The 19,520-nt window shown below is 36.7% G+C and overlaps 1 protein-coding gene across 8 annotated transcripts in view; it reads left to right on the plus strand.

Moving 5' to 3' along the window:
* fhod3b (formin homology 2 domain containing 3b) overlaps positions 1 to 19,320 on the plus strand; it is a 669,782-nt gene extending 650,462 nt beyond the window's left edge. For 5 of the 8 annotated variants that reach the window (XM_069909515.1, XM_069909535.1, XM_069909544.1 and 2 more), the window contains 4 exons: positions 10,974 to 10,997; positions 12,188 to 12,368; positions 13,560 to 13,721; positions 18,557 to 19,320. In XM_069909515.1, coding sequence (XP_069765616.1) covers positions 10,974 to 10,997; positions 12,188 to 12,368; positions 13,560 to 13,721; positions 18,557 to 18,639 — 450 coding nt within the window. In that variant the 3' untranslated portion in view covers positions 18,640 to 19,320. The remainder of the gene's footprint in view (positions 1 to 10,973; positions 10,998 to 12,187; positions 12,369 to 13,559; positions 13,722 to 18,556) is intronic. The other 3 variants (XM_069909524.1, XM_069909577.1, XM_069909569.1) reach the window with 1 other exon arrangement.
* Positions 19,321 to 19,520: the final 200 nt, after the last annotated feature.

Raw genomic sequence — 19,520 nt, forward strand, 5'->3', positions numbered from 1 at the left:
TAATTGTTGGCATTTTGTTTGTGTGCTCAAACCAATAGGACTTTTTCATTAATGTATATCTAATGCTCTTCAGCTCAAGAAGAAAATAGGTACAGGCCATTCTTGGATTACAAATGGGTTCCTTTTTAACAGACATCCATAGAATTAAATTTATGGTAACCATACTTCCCCTGTTCAGTAATGAATGGTATCAAGAGCACAGGATTGATTAGAAAGAATTATTAAAAGTGAAATGAGGAAACAAGTAGTAGGAGTAAACCAAAGTGCTGATTTTTTTTTAAATCAGGAAGGGAAAACCAGAGGTATACAATCCAGTGATCATTGTGGGATCAGTGGGGGAGAGGGTGAGAAAAATTAAGTTTTTATCTCAGAGGATCTTTTTTGGACCCAACACAATAATGGCATCATGAAGAAAGCATGTCAGCCCCTCAGGAGTTTGGAAATCCTGGCAAATTTCTACAGATGTGTGGTGTAAAATATGCTGACCGGCTGCATTGTGGTTTGGAATGGGGACACTAATATACATGAGTGGAAAGCCCTGAAAAAAAACTAGTGGACATCATAGGCAAAACATCTTAAGGGAACGCTGGCTTTGCACAGTAGCAGTAATCATTAATAATTTACACCACTCAGCACCCGCTCTGTTCTCATTGCACCATTAGACTCCTCAACAACAAACTCAATCGAGGAGTCACGTGATGGAGTAGTGGCCATTCAGGAAAACCAGCCCTCTCCAGGAAAATAGGAAAAAGCAAAGCATAACAAAAATAAAATATAAGAAATAAAAGATAAAGATACAGAGAAGATGATGGCTCCCAAGAAGGAGAAAGTAAAAGCAACTGGATAAAAAGAAGTAGAAAAGTCGCCGGAGAAGAGAAAAGAAGGCCTTACTTGCACGAAGGAACAGGATGCTGTGGTGGCGAGGAGCCCCCGACCCTCAAGGTCAGTACCTGCCCTGCGAAGTCGCGACCCACCAGCCGGTGCACTACAAAAATAGCTCTCGGAGCCAAACAAAAGTGCGCAATCAAAGGAGAAAGAGGACACCTGCAGGAGGGGGGCTCAGCAGAGGAGCGGGCTATCACAGAGCGAACAGCTGAGGGACGAGGAAGCCAACAGAAGAGGGAGTGATGAAACAGACGAAGGAGACAGACGGAAGGATGACCGACAAGAAGATCAATGTCAGGAACCATAACAGACGAGCAGTCCAGGAGAGGAGGACCAGCAACAAGAGGCTCGAAAAAGAGATACAAGCAGCTCATCAGGAAAAACAGAAGAGACACAAACATAGATACAGACACAGAAGAAGAAGACCAAGATCTTCACAGAGAAATAAAAGGTAAAATGATGAACAGAATATAGATAAAGTCTTTTTGAAGAACAAATGAGATAATTAAAAGAATGGTTATCATTACAGTTTAATGCAATTAAAAGGAAAATGAAAAGAACAGAAGATAAAATGCAAAGGTTAAAACTGGTAATGACAGAAATAGGGAAAAGAGTAGAGAATGTGGAAGAGGGGGAAACGGCTGTAGAAATGGAAGTGAATGACTTAAGAGAAAAATTGGAAGAAAGTGACAAAAAAAATTAAAGAGACACAAGAGTTGTTACCTCAGAAAATTGATGTGTTGGAAAATTATAGTAGGCGAAACAATATAAAAATAGTGGGCCTGAAGGAGGGTAAAGAAGGCACAGACATGAAGGAATTTATAAAAGGATGGATCCCAAAGGTCCTGGGAATTACAGAAATTCAGGAAGAAATGGAAATAGAAAGGGCACACAGAGCATTAGCTCTGAAACCACACACACATCAAAAACCAAGATCCATCTTAGTAAAATTTTTGAGAAACACGACAAGAGAAAATATACTGGAACAGGCAAGGAATAAAGTTAGAGAAGATAATAAACCATTGGAATACAAGGGTCACATTTTTTATTTTACCCAGACATAAGTTTTGAACTCTTAAAGAGGAGGAAGGAGTTTAATACAGCGAAATTGATTTTATGGAAACAAGGTTACAAATTCATATTAAAACATCGAGCCGTACTTAAAATATTTACACCCAGGGATCAAAACAGACTGTTCTTGGATCCAGAGAAAGCTCAAGAATTGGCAGAACATTTGCAGGAAAGGAGAAAAGATGAAGAATTGCAATAAAGTATATGTAAAGGGCAAAAGAGGGAAAAGAGAAGGGAAGGAAGGGAGTAAGGGGGGGGGGGAAGAGAGAGAGCTTTGTTATATGTGTTTAAAAAAAACTTTTCTGGAGAGGGGGAATAACTGTCACTGCAAAATCAGTTGACGCTGTGAACAAGATCGCAATCCAAATGAAAAGGGGAGCTGTGGTTGCCCAGCAAGGGATAAGGGGAAACTCAGAGAGGGGGGTGGGCTTTTGGGGTTAAGGTATTAGTGGATGTGGGAATTGCGGGGATACTTTATGTTTTAAATGTGTTGTCGTACATTAAGTGTAATAAGAGAAAACTAAGAGATGAAAATGGGGAAAAGGGGGATGGAAGTGGCGAAGAGGTATATGCAAGATATAAGATAGTCATGTTGAACTATATGACTATAAAGATTAGTGGAATACATAACTAAATTTATTGAAGAAAGAAAAAATAGATATAGCATTTGTGCAGGAAATGCATCTAACATAACAAATTAAAGAGAGAATGGGTAGGACACGTAATGGCAGCATCCTATAATTCAAAAGCTAGAAGTGTAGCCATACTAGTTAACAAAAATGTACCAATCAAAATAGAGGAGGAAATAATAGATCCGGCAGGGAGGTATGCAATGATAAAGTGTCAGATATACTCAGAATTTTGGAATTTGCTCAATATATATGCACCTAACAAGAAGGATCAAAAGTTTATGCAGGATTTTTTTTGAAGATTGCAGACACAAAAGGAAATATATTGATAGGAGGGGATTTTAACCTTAATTTGGACCCAATGTTGGATAAAACTGGACAAAAGATGTAAAAAGAATAAAGTAGCCAAATTTATGGTTAAATCAATGCAGGAAATGAAATCTATGGATATATGGAGGAGGCAACACCTAAGAGAGAAGGAATTTTCATATTATTCAAGTAGACACAAAACTTACTCAAGGATTGATATGTTTTTGTTGTCAGCCCATATTCAAGGTAGAGTCAGGAAAACTGAGTATAAAGCTAGACTACTATCAGATCATTCACCCATATTATTAGCAATAGAACTGGAGGACATCCTACCAAGAACATATAGATGGAGGAAAAACTCCATGCTACTTAAAAGACAGGAATTTAGGGAGTTTATTGAATGCCAAATTAAAATATATTTTGAAATAAACACAGGATCAGTGAAAGACAAATTTATATTATGAGATGCAATGAAACCTTCATTAGAGGGCAGATAATAAGTTATGTGACTAAGATGAAAAAGGACTACAATCGAGAAATAGAGCAGTCGGAAAGGGAGATAGTAAATACAGAAAAGGAATTAGTAAAAAGGGATGATATAACGAAAAGGATAGAATTGGCAGACAAAAAAAATTAAATACGAAACATTACAAACGTACAAGGTGGAGAAGAACATAATGAAAACAAAGCATTACAAACTGGGAGAAAAAACACATAAAATATTAGCCTGGCAACTTAAAACAGAACAAGCTAAAAGAACAATACTGGCGTCAAGGAAAAAGGACAAACAAATTATGCATAATCCAACAGAGATTAATGAAAATTTTAAGGAATTTTATGAACAATTGTTTCAAATTGAGAACGAGGGGAAAGATGGCAAAATAGAGGAATTTTTAGCTAAAATTGAATTGCCGAAATTGTAAGAAGAGGAACAAAACAAACTAATAAAACCATTTAAAATAGAGGAAATACAGGATATATTAAAAAAGATGCCAAACAATAAAACACCAGGAGAGGATGGATTTCCAACAGAATTCTATAAAACATATAAAAAGTTTTATAATTCCTCCTCTCCTGGAAGTAATGAACCAGATAGAAGAAACACAAAACTTGCCAGATTCATGTAAGACAGCAATAATTACAGTAATACCAAAGACAGGGAAGGATCCATTAACATCAGCATCATATAGACCAATATCTCAACTTAATTCAGACTATAAGATAATAGCAACATTTTTAGCAAACAGATTGGCCGATTGTGTACCAAAAATAGGAAAACAAGATCAAACTGGATTTATTAAAAGACGAACAGCGCACAATGTCTGCAAATTTATTAATCTAATCCACGTAGTTCAAGGAAATAAGAAACCAACAGTGGCTGTTGCTCTAGACGCAGAAAAAGCCTTTGACAGAGTAGAGTGGAATTACTTATTTAAAATATTACAGAAGTTCAATCTACCAGAAAAATATATAAATTGGATTAAAGCATTGTATAATGGACCGTTGGTTAAGGTAACAGTATATGGATATGTATCGAGTCACTTTAAATTAAGTTGGTCAACTAGACAGGGATGTCCACTATCACCCTCATTGATCACCTTTGGCAGAACTGATAAGAATAGAAAATAAAATAAAAAGGATAAAAATAAAGGAGAAGGAGTATAAAATCAGCTTATTTGCAGATGACATCATAATATACCTAAGAGAACCAAAGGTATCAGTAAAGGAATTACATAAGATATTGAAGGAATATGGAGAAATATTGGGGTACAAGATCAACGCAAATATAAGTGAAGTGATGCCAATGAGTAATGCAGACTATACAGAATTTTAAAAAGAATCACCATTTAAATGGCAAGTACAAGCAATCCGATACCTCAGAATCAGGTTAGATAATAACTAAGCCATTTGTACAAACTAAATTATCAGCCACTAATAAAGAAATTGCAGGAAGATTTAGAACATTGGAAAGAATTACCGCTAACGTTGATAGGGAGGGTAAACTACATTAAAATGAATGTGTTCCCAAGGATACAATACTTATTTCAAATGTTACCAATTCCTTTAACAGAAAAATTATTTAAGGAACTAAAGAGAATAATAAGGAAATTCTTGTGGAAAGGGAGGAATCCAAGGGTAGCATTAGATAAATTAGCAGAGAGGTATAATCAAGGTGGTTTGCAGTTACCAAATTTTAGAAATTATTATAGAGCTGCACAATTAAGGTATTTATCAGATTTTTACCAGACAAGGGAAAAACCAGATTGGACTAAGATAGAGCTAGATAAAATAGGGGAGAAGTTACCAGAACATATACTTTATAAGTGGGATGAAAAGCTGGTGCAATATAAAAACTCACCAGTATTGCATCATTTACTTAATACATGGAAGAAGATCCACTTAGAAAGGAAAAAAATGAATTATCAAATACCAAAATTACTATTGACACAAAATCCACTAATCCCTTTTACAATAGACAACCTTTCCTTTAGAGAATGGGAGAGAAAAGGAATCAAAAGAATAGAAATTTTTTTTTTTTGGGAAATAATTTATTAACATTTGAACAGTTGAAGTATAAATATGGAATAACTCATGGTACAATGTTTGCATATCATCAATTGAAAGCTTATTTAAAGGATAAATTGGGAAACAGCTTGAGATTACCTGAAGGAAGCAGCTATGAATACATGATTACAGACACAATGATAATCAAAAGATTTATAACCAACATGTACATTAAGCTGCAAGATAAGGAAAATGAAATAAACTATAAACCTAAGCAGAAGTGGGAAAAGGATCTAAACATAAAGATAAAAAATGAAGTTTGGCAAAAGTTATGTTCTGGAACTATGAAGAATACAATAAGCACAAGGTTATGCATGATACAGTATAATTGGTTACACAGGGTATATATTACTCCTCAAATATTAAAAAATGGGACTCAACATTATCGGATAGATGTTTTCGCTGTAAGAAGGAAATGGGAACAACATTACATGCAACTTGGGCATGTACAAAAGTAAATACATTTTGGGAAGAATTAAATCAGATACTAAATAAAATTACAAAATCTTCTTTTTTCTTTGGCTTGGCTTCGCGGACAAAGATTTATGGAGGGGGTAAAAAGTCCACGTCAGCTGCAGGCTCGTTTGTGGCTGACAAGTCCGATGCGGGACAGGCAGACACGATTGCAGCGGTTGCAAGGGAAAATTGGTTGGTTGGGGTTGGGTGTTGGGTTTTTCCTCCTTTGCCTTTTGTCAGTGAGGTGGGCTCTGCGGTCTTCTTCAAAGGAGGTTGCTGCCCGCCAAACTGTGAGGCGCCAAGATGCACGGTTTGAGGCGTTATCAGCCCACTGGCGGTGGTCAATGTGGCAGGCACCAAGAGATTTCTTTAGGCAGTCCTTGTACCTTTTCTTTGGTGCACCTCTGTCACGGTGGCCAGTGGAGAGCTCGCCATATAACACGATCTTGGGAAGGCGATGGTCCTCCATTCTGGAGACGTGACCCATCCAGCGCAGCTGGATCTTCAGCAGCGTGGACTCGATGCTGTCGACCTCTGCCATCTCGAGTACTTCGACGTTAGGGGTGTAAGCGCTCCAATGGATGTTGAGGATGGAGCGGAGACAACGCTGGTGGAAGCGTTCTAGGAGCCGTAGGTGGTGCCGGTAGAGGACCCATGATTCGGAGCCGAACAGGAGTGTGGGTATGACAACGGCTCTGTATACGCTTATCTTTGTGAGGTTTTTCAGTTGGTTGTTATTCCAGACTTTTTTGTGTAGTTGACAAAATATAACATACCAAAAAAAACAGAGATATTTATTTTAAGTAACATAAGAAGTAGAGAATTAGGCCTCAAATTGAATAAAGTGCAAAAAAAATTCATTATGATAGCCTTAGCGATAGCAAAAAAATGTATAATGTCAACTTGGAAAATGAAAGAGCCTGAGTATACAGCAATGGTACATGGAAATGAATAAATGTATTCCATTGGAAAAAATAACATATAATTTAAAAAATAAAGTCACAATGTTTGAACAAATTTGGAAACCATACATGGAACATGTCAGAGACCTCCATCCCCTAAAATGAGAATGAAAATGATAAGAAGACAAAATGACTAGATTCAGTGTGTAATAAATAGATGATGCATTTTTCTTGTTTATTTTACTTTGTGTGAAGATATTGTTTTATGGTCTTATTGTATTGTAAATGTTGAATATTTATGGGTTTTGGAGGGGAGGGAGGGAAAGGGGAAAAAAGACCACTGTGTAAATTTAATGAGAAACATTTGTACATATTTTGGTTGATATGGTTCATAGTGTGAAAAATTTAAAAATTATAAAAATAAACTCAAACTTGTGCACTTTATTGTTTTATTTCTTTCCACATTGCTCAGTCAGTTTGTTTACATTTCTTTGTGTTAAATGTGTACACTGAGTACAGTTTTTTTACACTACCAATATGTGGTGACTCTGCTTCTCTTGCAGATAAAAGAATCTCAGAATTGTGTGATGCTGTGTATGTACTCTGACAATAAATCTGAACTTTGAATGAACATACATACTTGTACAAACGTTTGAATTTAATAATATGATGGGAGCTTTTTAATATGTAGGGTTGTCCATAAGTCAGGTACAGGTACTCATAAAATAGAGGCAGCCTGTTTTTGTGGTATTCAATACCACACTTTCACTTAATTAAAAAAAAATCTGTTTTAGTCAACAGCTATCAGAATTAAGAGAGCTGAGTGAGATAAATCAATACAATCCTATCCTAACCACTGTTCAAACCGTTTCTGAAAGTGAAATTGACTTTGGAGAATGAAATAAAAGTATGTATTGGAGAGTAACAATTCCTCAAATTCAAACGTCTATGAACATCTCCAAATGGTCACAAATAGCTGTTTTTACTGAGGGAACATGCGATTTGATGCAGCTTTAAAGAAAATTATGCACATCAATGGGTACACTGTTAATAGAACTATTTCATCGAAAGGAAGAATTGCTTAGATGTTAATTTATGTCTCATTCAACTAAATATTCCCACTATGTTTTAAACAAAGAATTACATCTTGGCTTTCACATCCCCAGGACGTCTCAAATGGTTTGGCTGAACAATAGAACACGATAGCATAGAAACAAAATAAATTGTTTTAAAATACATATTTATATAACACCAAGGCAAAATGCTGCAAAAAAATTAAATAAATTACCAGTTAATTTTGTATAGTTTGGTGTGGTTTGATGAAATGTTCTCCTGTAGCATGTTTTCTCTAAAACAGCTATTCTCAATTTTTTTTTAATATGGCCCTCTTGGGGCTCTACCCAGAGTTTATGGGCCCACTTCCCTGTGAAGTAGCCAAGTTTAGTTGGTTTCTTCCATACTTCTCTCCTACTGACTACATTAAAAAAAACACCAAAAAAAATATTTTATGATTTCAATCCCTAGCCCCTCGTAAATTTGTTGTGGCCCACATTGAGAACAGCTACTCTGGAGCCCTTTACATTATCTGAAGAGGCACTTGGATTACTATCTCACCTAAAGACAGATAAATAAAAGAGAAATAAGTTGCACACTTATAATTTTCATTTATTACCTTAGATCTCGAAGTGTTTAAAAGTCGATGAACTTGTTTGAAGTACATTTAGTCTTCTGATCCAGCTGCCAATTTGCACACATCAAAGGTCCCACAAAAAGCAATGAGTAAATGACCAGATAATCTGCTTCATTTCTCAGTTGAACGATAAATATTGGTTAGCACAGCAGGAGCCCTCCCCATCTCTTTAAATTGTGCCTTGGGACCTTTTACATCTGTATATAAATTAAATCCTCACCTAAGAGAGGTCAATTTCCACAGTGAAGCACTCCTTTATTTGTCCAGAGGACAATCTGTAAGTGCCAATTTTTAATGAAGTACAACTGGAACCCATAACTACTTGATTGAAATAAAAGTACTATTACTGGACCAAGTGCGGGCCAGAATGATCTAGATTTCAGTAAACTGTTTCTTTCAGGCACTATCTGGTTGACTTAACATAGCACCTTTGATTTAACATTAAGACCTAAAAAAAATATCTACACTTGGTGATAATAAAGCAAACATCCACTGAAAAGTGTTTGAAATCATTACATGCAATGCTCAAAAAATTATTAGGTAAGGCACCCATAGAAAGAGAAGCGTTAATGCTTCATGTTGATAGTTTTTCATTGCAGCTTCATACTACAGATTTGAAGCTTTGTTAAAATTAACACTGTAGATAGTGTCCAGGTAGGTTTCGTGGATTGGCCCTGAGTATTCCTTTCCATTATTTAGGATGCACAGTAGTTTGTGGTAATATAATTTGTTAATTTTGTTCACCATCACTCTGAGCATTTCCTGTTTACGGTTAAAAAAAATGCCTTCATGAAGAAGATGGACTTGTCAAATGCCAACATGCAGAATTCTAAATAACATTGATTTTTTTTTGCCTCATTTACATCTGGGTTGGAATTTACAGGTGGATTTATTTATAAAAAAATATTTATTCGCAAAATAGCCATAATCTTAGCTGAACTGCCAGAGGGTTCGACCTTCAAACTATTTGAGATGTAAAGCGTTTTGGATATTATGAAGTTGTGAAATTAATATTTGTTACATTAACATTATGTTGTTCATAATGATTTAGTTCATCCCATCACACATATATCAACCCAACTTAACTTGTATTACACATTCTCAATTATTGAGATTAAGAATTATGTTTATCAAGTAGAATATATAACAATACTGTGCTATTTATTTGTTGAATTGTCTCTCTCATCCATAAAATTTATTTTACTGCTGTTTTAAACATTGTAATAGCTAGAATTAATAGCATTGCCATCACAGTCAGATGGATAGTTATTTAAACTTGGTGGTCTCTTCTCTTATTACAATCTCTAATATGGAAGTTGTGAAGTAGCAATTTGTTTGCTGTATTGGTGGTGGAAGGTATATAATTCAGTTGTGCTTTGGTGCAAATTCCACAAGTTACTGGGCTGGGGAAAAATTCAGGAGTTTAGGGATTAATAGTTGCTTGATTGAACGTATTATGAATTTTATTTCATCAATTACCATGACTGCCTTCTGTCTTCTCAGGGAGAACTGGTAATGTTTAAGTTTTATATCATTCTCATTGAAGTCCTAATAGAATGCTTCCACCCCAAGAACTTTGGGACTTAAGCTTAACCCTCTACTGACGATGCCATCATTCCAGTTTGATCACATCCTTTAAGATTTGTTTTGAGGGCCTGTTTGATGCTGATTTTCCAGTTCTTCAGTACCTGGATGCAGCCACGCAAACACTGTAGATGCCAAAGCAAACCTGAATCTGGAATTTATGTTGGAACTTGCCTGATTTCAAGTTTTTCCATTACCTGCAAGTTTATCTCTTGCCTGGATGAGTGCAGATCCAACAACATTCAAGAAGTTTGACACCACACATAACAAAGTATCTACTCACTCCCTGCACCACGGCAGACCTTGCACAACACAGGAGGCACTGGAATTATTTGCCAAGATTTCTTAATGACAACTTCCAAATTCACAGTTACTACTATTTGGCAGCAGCTGCAAAGGTTTGTCACAGCATCGAGTTCCGTCCCAACTGTAAATTTCCCCACTTTCACCATTCCCTCATCACTATTGGACTACACTCTCGAGTTTCTTCCCATCACTACCTTCAGCACGTGAGGAAGTAGGTGGCCCACATCAAATATTGCAGTGGCATTTTGGGAGAAGCAATAACTCTTGGCCTTCTCAACAGTGCTTGCAAATGATGAGTAGAACCATCTGAGTGATCTGCATTGTTGAATTCTATTTCTGATCTTGAAACATTAATAAAATGATCAATGATAATAAATCACTAAATCCAAGGACTTACACAGGATAAGATCAGGTTACCTGCTATTATTCATTATATCTTCACTGTAAGCTAGATGTTGGCTATTTTCATTTGATTTATTTGCCATTTTTCAAATGTCCTGTGTTACTTTCTAATTTTCCATTTATATTTCTGTACCTTATGCTATTTCCTCTTTACGTTCTTCTATTTTCCTTCAGACTGATGAAGACGATGATGGTGAGGTATGGTTGTTGTCCCAGATTGTGGTGACTATTGTTTTACAGAAATATCATTCCTATATTCATTTTGGTGCTTTTTTCTGTCTTGCTAATGCTGCGCATGACTAACAAATGATAATGAGGCCCTGTGTTTAATTGCACCTTTCAAACAGTATTAACCTGCTGGGTTTGTTTCTGAGTATTTTGACAGCTTTAATTTTTCATGTATGCTAATCTCTGGAGAATTTGTCGCACACTCATTTGTTGGTTGAGGATTGTGATGGTTTTTGATTTTTTCTAGATGCAGATGTCACAGATTTTCATTGAAATCCTTTTAATGCTGGCTGCAGATATCAAACATTACATGTCAGCATTAAATCTGACAATGTGTATACCGACATCTTTATTTGGAATTGTTTTTCCTGATGGTTCCATGCTTATTATAACTTCTAGATTTTGCTTAGTTGTAGAGTTGGTTCACTGCACTTGGGCCTTGCATCAGCATTGTATATCCACAAAAATTCCCAGCTTAGGAATTTCCCACTGCACTGCTTTTCCATACTGTTAGGCAATTCTCAATGCTGAACAGATCAAGAAAAATAATGCATCCTTTGGCTATCTGATACATGTTACAAATTCAGAGCAGGTTTGTTCAGAGGTAGCCTGCCACCAATGCACAGAGACTGCCATTTTCTTAATTGGTTGCATTATGGATGCTTGGAAATTTGATCGTTTTATCATCCAGTTGAAAATACCATTCAAAGTTGACACTTATTTGTCACAAAACATCCCGTACAGTGAGAAGGGTTCCACTGCAAATAGACAAACAAGTTATCTCTAATCACTTGCTTGTCGAGGGTCAGCCTGTTCAGCCATTCCAGGACATATCATCAAACCCCACAAACTGACTGAAATGGACCATCATCATCTGATGCGAAGGATAGTCAGAACAAATACCTCATATTACACACAGCCGTATATAGACACCAGTTTGCCTCTAAGTGTTACTTGCATTTATTCACATTTTCTAAGGAACTCAATCTGCAAACTGAGATTGCTGCAAAATTTAATACTGTGGATAAATATTATTGATTAAAATTATTCATAGAGGTGGAGACGATTCAGCTTTTGCAGCACATTCACCTCTGCCAATATTTTTACTGATTTCCACTATGCATTGAAATAATGGCAATCTATGCCTGATTTATCCATAGACAGGAAAATTCTCCAGCAACACTGTAACTGCCTCGAGTGAGATCCAGCCCCAGGGACTACAATATACTGAAGAAGCAGCAGAGCATGAAAATATGAAAGCAGTTCTTAAAACATCAGTATCGAGTGGAGAAGTTACTGCTGGAGTACCAGGTGTTCGAATCCGAACAAGAGCAAGCAGAGGTAAAAGCCCCCATTTAACCTGACTTCTTATCCAGCTTTCAGTATTGTGGCATAGGGTTGTCAGTGCAACGGCTGCCTGTCAGTCTCCCAACTCTTCTTGTTGCGGTTAGCACAAAATATTACAATGCCAATGACTAGGGTTACAATCCAGCGCTGATTGTAAGTAGTTTGTATGTTCTCCCTGTGGGTTTCCTCTGGTTTCTTCTCACTCTTCAGAACATAGAGGGGTTGGAGGTCATTTTGGTGTAATTGAGCAGCATGGGCCAGAAGGGCCTGTTACCATACTGTATGTCTAAATTTAAAATTTGAATTTATTATAAAGTTTGTCCTAATTAAAGCCTGAGAAAGGAAAAGCTTAGTGATGGAGAATACAATCACTCTCCTACATAAACATGTCAAATGCTTGTGTTAAATTAAGTCAAAGCTCAAGATGAACCTGAACTGCAAAAACATTAATTCCTTGACCTCCATATTAAATGATTTAACAAATAGTGCAACTGCAACAACCTTATTGATTCAACAACTCAATGATCTGGCACAGAGAAGGTGTGCCTGGGAATGGTGGGGGTCTCTCTCAGCCAGAAGCCTCTCATTGTTCAGCTATCCAGTTATGCTGAAAAATGTGGATGGAGGTGCACCATTTAAAACATCCTCCTAGGGTATATCCCTGTATGTGAACTGCTCTCAAGACTGTAATAAACTGCAGAGAGCTGTGAATGTGACTCACCACACACACACCTCCCCTTGATCCACTCTAACTACCACTGCTTTGGAAAGCTTCTGATATATTAAAAGACTCGATCCACTCCAGCTACACTCCCTCCAATCTCTTCCCAAGAGAATAAGATCACACACCACCAGATTAAAGGACAGTTTCTTTCCTCCTGTTATCAGACTCTTGAATGATTCCCAAAAGAGTTAACTATTTTGCTGCCTTTGCTCTGTGTTTTATACTTGGTATGGAATGTCGATTGGACTGCACACAAAACAACCTCTATCCTTGCTTCTTGCAATGAGTAACAAGAAACTTGAATGGCCTAAACCTCTTCCTGATGTACTGTTTTTCCCATGATTGCACAAGCCAGATGATCACACCCAGTATTGGAACATGGCACCCTGCATCCTGAAGCTTAACCACAAGGTTGTGAAATATAAATCCCTGACTGTATTACGTGGTTTTGCTGATTACAGGCCGTGTTGGCTCATGGACGCCAGCTAATGATGACTCCCCAAATGCCACAGATGATGCTGCGGATGAAATCATGGATCGGATTGTAAAGTCTGCAACTCAAGTGCCAAACCAGCGAGCTGTACCGAGAGAGCGGAAGCGCTCTCGTGCAAACAGGAAGTCTTGTAAGTAACTTCAGTAAGGCATCTCATTGGAGGAGATTCACTATCAGAGATTCGGAGGATGAGTCCCATTCTCGAAGCCAAGCTTTGTCTTCTCCTGCTACTGGGCCAGAGGTGTTGGCGTGCATCTTGCCTTGAGGCCACTCACTACACAGGCTCCCTCTGCCCATCTCCAAGAACCTCTGACTGCATAGCAGGTTTCCAACTCTCACTAATCGTCAGAAAACATTTGGAAGGGGGACTGGAATAAAGCATTATTTAAAAATGCAAACCAATCATATGTTAATTTATTACAAAGGCCACTGTGAGATTTAAAAAATGTTCGAAAGGCCCACATAAATTAATGACTTTTATTGAAGTAAACCCAAGGGCCAGATATGCCCCTTGGTTTGACCATCTTTTGGATGGTCTCTGATTGCAATGGGAAGTATCAGAAGACAGTATTCCTCCCCACAGAACAATGTGTCAGATGGAAACTAAGGTTTTTATTCAGCATCAATAGTGTCAACATCTGACTCATTTTTAATGCAGTTATGAGTAACTCAATAAAAATACCAGGGCCTAGAAATTATGCATCCCATGAAGAACATAAAGCTGACAATAGGCCAATGAATGCTGAGTGCAAGGGCCTCCTGCAGCAAGATTTTATTGCACTGCAAGAGCAAAGCATTTTACACCAAGGTATACAAGATAATTTTTGATGAAATTCATCCTTGCAGAATACAAATAAACATGAAAGATTCGAGGCTAAAGCAATCACTTGTAACTGAATATCACACTTTAATGAATCAAAACCTCAGAGCTCAGATACAGACCTTGAGCGTCATGGCTTGGTTCTTGCTGCCTCACAACTCAGCACATAGTCCAAATCTCCTGCTCTTTCCTCTCCCTGCCCATTTTCTCTCAAGATAGTTATTTCCTAAGTGTGATCACAATAATATGCCCCATTGAAAACAGAGTTCTTATTATCTTTCCACTGATTCTTGTGCCAATGACTTTAGTTTGTTTTCTTTGTCTACTGCATCTTGTGCCTCAGTAAATGGTTTCTCCGTAATATCATCTATCAAGGCCATTTGCACATTTAATGTTTCTCGTACAATCCCAGCTTTTCCAGTCTCTCCATTAACCAACGTTTCTGCATCCCTGCAATGCACCAAACTCAGGATCCAAAGGAAGTAAAAAGTCCTTCATTCGAAACCTGGGTTACCTTTTACTTCCAATAGATGCTGAAGGCCTGCTGAGTTTCTCCACCATGTTTATGCATTATTCTCAATGCCTGCATGTTCTCTTAGGTCTTGACATTCTTCTTAAAGTTGAATTTCTAAAAGTTTAATATAAACTCCCTGTATTTTGATTGGCCATTTCATTTCAAAGGGCACGACTTCATAAAACAATGTTAAATGTTCTCTGCCAATTTCAATAATCTGATCTTGTTTATCTATTAAAGTTCTGCTGTCTACCATAATACCTATCCAGTTTTTGAAAAATGCCAGTGGTCCTATCACTGTTCCAGAGAATGATTCCAGGGCATAGTTCCCACCAGTCAGTTAACAGTATTCCTAATTCTTTAATTGATTATTCTTCATCAAAAATATTTTGCAAATTGATAAACATGTCAACTGCAGTACTTCCTTCAATAAAGCTCTTTAATGAAATACAACTTGTATTTAATAAATGCAGGCTGGCTGTTTAAGGCACAGAAATTCTAATTAATTTTGCTTCAGTTAATCATTTCTAATTGTTTCCTTGCCACCAATGTTAGACTGATTTCCCTGGAGACACTTAGTTTAGTACCTTCAAACTTCTGGGAGGAAAAAGTGATTTAATACTTCAGTCCCCTGGTATCACATTAAAGCAGATTAAACAATCACATCTCCATTATTTTCCCCCATACTTCCCTGTGACATATTGCACCTTATTGGTTGATATGCAAATTTAAAAATCTAGCAGTAGATTAATCCCCTGTCTGTCTCCAAGATGTGTTTTTTTGGATTCCTCACCGGCTTCATACAACTCTTGCTTATTTTGTTTAGATGTTGCCATTCCTATTAAATGATAATCTATTCTCTGACCTCCTCTTTCTCTATATTTCCCATTCTTTTTTTTTAAACAGTGTACTTACTTTTAAGATAAATTCTCAGTTAGCTTGTGGACCTCGAATTAAGCCACATTTCCTGTTTCTTTTTGGTCGTCTCATCTTCAGTCATCTTGGGAACTCTGGTTTTGAATTTTCTCTTTGCCTGTTCACATGAACGTGTCCAGCTTGATTCTGAATAATTTAATCTTTGAAGATACCTTATTTACCCTTTTGATTATAATTCTTTGATTCACTCCACCAATGCACCCTTTTCAATTTACTTAAAAAAGCCCTTGCCTTGAGATTTCCTGTCTTCATCATTGTATGCCATGTGCTCCTCCAGAGAAACATTCAATTTCCCCTCTTTTGGAAAGTAGACATAAAAATTAAGAATTTTTAAAAAAATGTAGCCATATATCACAATAACAGGCCCTTTTGGCCCCATGAGCTTGTACTGCCCAATTACACCCAATTGACCAGTATGATTTTTTTTAATCTGCATTTCAAAAATTCTCTCCTCACTTTAAATATTTGTAATTTAAGAGTTTCCATGTCTTACATTGGAACAAAGTAAGAATTTGTCAAACAACTTTTTGTTTATCCTATTTTACTTATCTGTGCATACCAACCAATGTTCAAATCTATTGACTTGGGCTTAAACCAATGGTTCTCAACCTTTTTCTTTCCACTCACATACCACTTTAAGTAAAACCTATGCCATCAGTGCTCTCTGATTGCTTAAGGTATTATGTGGGTGGAAAGAAAAAGTTTGAAAAACACTGTTTAAAATGTACATAACTGACTCGTTATGACCACGGTTCCATAACTCCAAAAGAAATGGGCAAATGTCAATTTCTCTCAAGCAAAATATTTTGGTAACAATTGGGTCTAGAGCAGTGATTCCCAACCTTCCCTTCCCACTCACATCCCACCTTAAGCAATTCCTTACTAATCACAGAGCGCTGATTGCATAGGGATTACTTAAAGTGGGATGGGAGTGGAAAGAAAAAGGCTGTGAACCACTGGCTTCAACCCATAGAGAGATGTGTTGTGAGCAACAGTGAGTTCAACCAGTTTTCAGCTGAGCCATTAGGTGGCAGTCTTTCCTGCATTGGCAAGAAAAACACAATTAACTCAAATGGTTAAATTAGTAATAAACTTTGAGTCATTGCCCAAGCTTGAAGTCATGATGGACAACAAGAATCAAGAGCATTTTTTTCTCAGAAGTATGAGATTCAGAACAGCAAATATTACCCTTTTGTAAATTATGCCAGCCATTGATCATTACATTTTTAGACACGTCTTAATTTTGTTATCTTGAATTTTCTGACCATAATTCTTCTGTATTTTATTGGATTTATTGTGGAAAATAAAAATAAAAGTTGATCCTAATACATGTGACAATGTGTAATAAATTAAATATTCAATTTTAAACTGTTTGAGAATACAGTTCTAAATATTTAAGAAATATCTTACCTGGCATGTCTCTGGTCCCAACTTCTCCACATTTAAGTACTTTTAACTATTAATGTATTCCACCCTTTGAAGGGAATGTAGGCTTCCAGGAATTTTGAAGAGAATATATACATGGGCGGAGGAGTTCAGGATGATACAATAGTTAAAGATGGAGGCAGGTATTTCGGGAGTGCAGTGTTGTTTAAAAACAATAAACGGAATTCTTTTTCACATATGGAGATTGATATTGGGTGAATTTTTGCTAGCCAAGAGAGATCACACTAGGTTCTATTATTAAATACTGGAATAAATTTGAAGATCTGAAGCTATCCGTTCTCCAAAATTTCCATGTAACATTTTGCTTTAAATAAGTCTCACTATATGAGTAGGCCTGATCTTAATAACTCTTTTTGCCTCTTCTCCCAAGATTATACTTTCTTAATAGTAATTCCTTGCATATTTATTTGAGCTGCAAGCCTCTATTCAGTAAATCCTAAGCAGATTTGAATCATTTTAGAATGTCCCAGTCTTGTATAGATAATTAAGTAGTTTTGAAGTGTAGGCACTGTTGCAAATGCACAAGCAGTCGTGCAATATTGACCAAATATCACCTTTATAGAAAAATGGAATCAGGGCATCCAAGATAACAGTTCTTTAAAATAGCACCAATGATTTTACATTCAGCTTCAGATTTGAGGGAGGATATTCTGGAAGGCCACTCAAGAAAGGGCCTATGGATTAGCAGAGATAGATTAGACCCAATAAAGGTGTGTTACTTTGTTGAGATTATATTACAGATGTAGGTACCTACAAATAGGTTTAGCACATTTTGGGATGCCAATTTCCAAGTATTAATTTGGATTGCATAAAGGAGAGCAGGAAAAAGATTGCTAGGATTCTGGCTGTGATTTTTTTTTAAATCTTTGCTCGACAAAAATGAGGTACCAGATGATTCAAGGATGGGAAACCTAGTAGAAAATCAGCAAGGGATATGCAAACCTAAAATAAGTGGGCGGGAAGGTAATGGAAAAAGATCAAAGGGAGTGTATTAACGATCAGTTGGAAAAACAGGGGCTAATCAGAAAGAGCCATCATGGCTTCTTCAAATAGACAATTCTGCTTAACATTTACTTTGATTCATACTAGTTTATGTTGTTTTCTCCCTTTACTAGTTTGCTTCCACATTGCTTTATAAGCAACGCATGATTGCTCAATTTTGTATCTTAAAGTTGGAAGGAATTTTTAAACCAATATTTTTAGAGTTGATCTTTCTTCATGTACCTGTATTTTTACCTCTTTGTTATAGTAAGAAGAACATTAAAGAATGGCTTAACACCAGAAGAGGCCAAAGCTCTCGGTTTGGTCAGCACTTCTGAGATGCAAGTGTGAAGTGAGTTGACCATGAACTGTGACAGAAAACATCGCAAGGCACAGCTAGAAACATCCAACTCTCCACTATTCGCTGCTCATGGTACCCAGTCATCATCCAGCTCCATAATTTAATGCACATGAGAAGCAAGAGCTCGAAAGAAATGGCACATTTGGCACTAAAGTTCTGACAAAAAATAAAGAGGATTGTTCAGAAATATTTATACTTCGGTAAAAGTATTGCTTTTTTATCTAACTGAACTGATTAGAAGACTTTAATGGGTAATCTGTGGTTTGTGATATGTTTACATTTGCTTTACTTGTAACTGAGTAGCAGTAAAATGCACCATCTCAGTGCAAAGTCCAGGCTTTAAGGAGACAGTGTGCTGATGTTGTCTGGCCACAAGCCCAGCTGTCTGTCAGGATCTTCCGAGAAATTGTTCATTTCTGAAGAAATAGTATTTTTATGGGCCTCTTTGGTAATGGAATTATTTTCTGAGGAGTATCATTGGTTTTGTTGATGTTCATTAATTTTAAGTGTCAACTGACTATTAGAGAATGGTAGATAAGTTGGGATTCATTAAAGGTTCCCATGTAAGCAACAAACATCACAGTATTCATGCAATTTATTTAATTATTAAAGGGATGTTATTTGTAAAGGTGGAATTTCCCCTTTTTTAAACAATAAATAGTGTAATAGTTTATACAGTTATGATTGCAGTTAAACTTTGTTGACAATTTTGATCGAAAGTGGGATGGTCACTTTTATTCTAATGCAGGGTGATAGATTAAGAGCATCTTGATGGCAATGGATAAACTCGTGTCACAAGAGATAAAGGGATATCTGCATAGATCTTTTGCTGATCATAGCTTATGCTAAATTTCATCTACTAACTCTCATC

The sequence above is a fragment of the Narcine bancroftii genome, chromosome 1 (genome assembly GCF_036971445.1).
Source record: "Narcine bancroftii isolate sNarBan1 chromosome 1, sNarBan1.hap1, whole genome shotgun sequence".
NCBI classification, from domain to species: Eukaryota; Metazoa; Chordata; class Chondrichthyes; order Torpediniformes; family Narcinidae; genus Narcine; species Narcine bancroftii.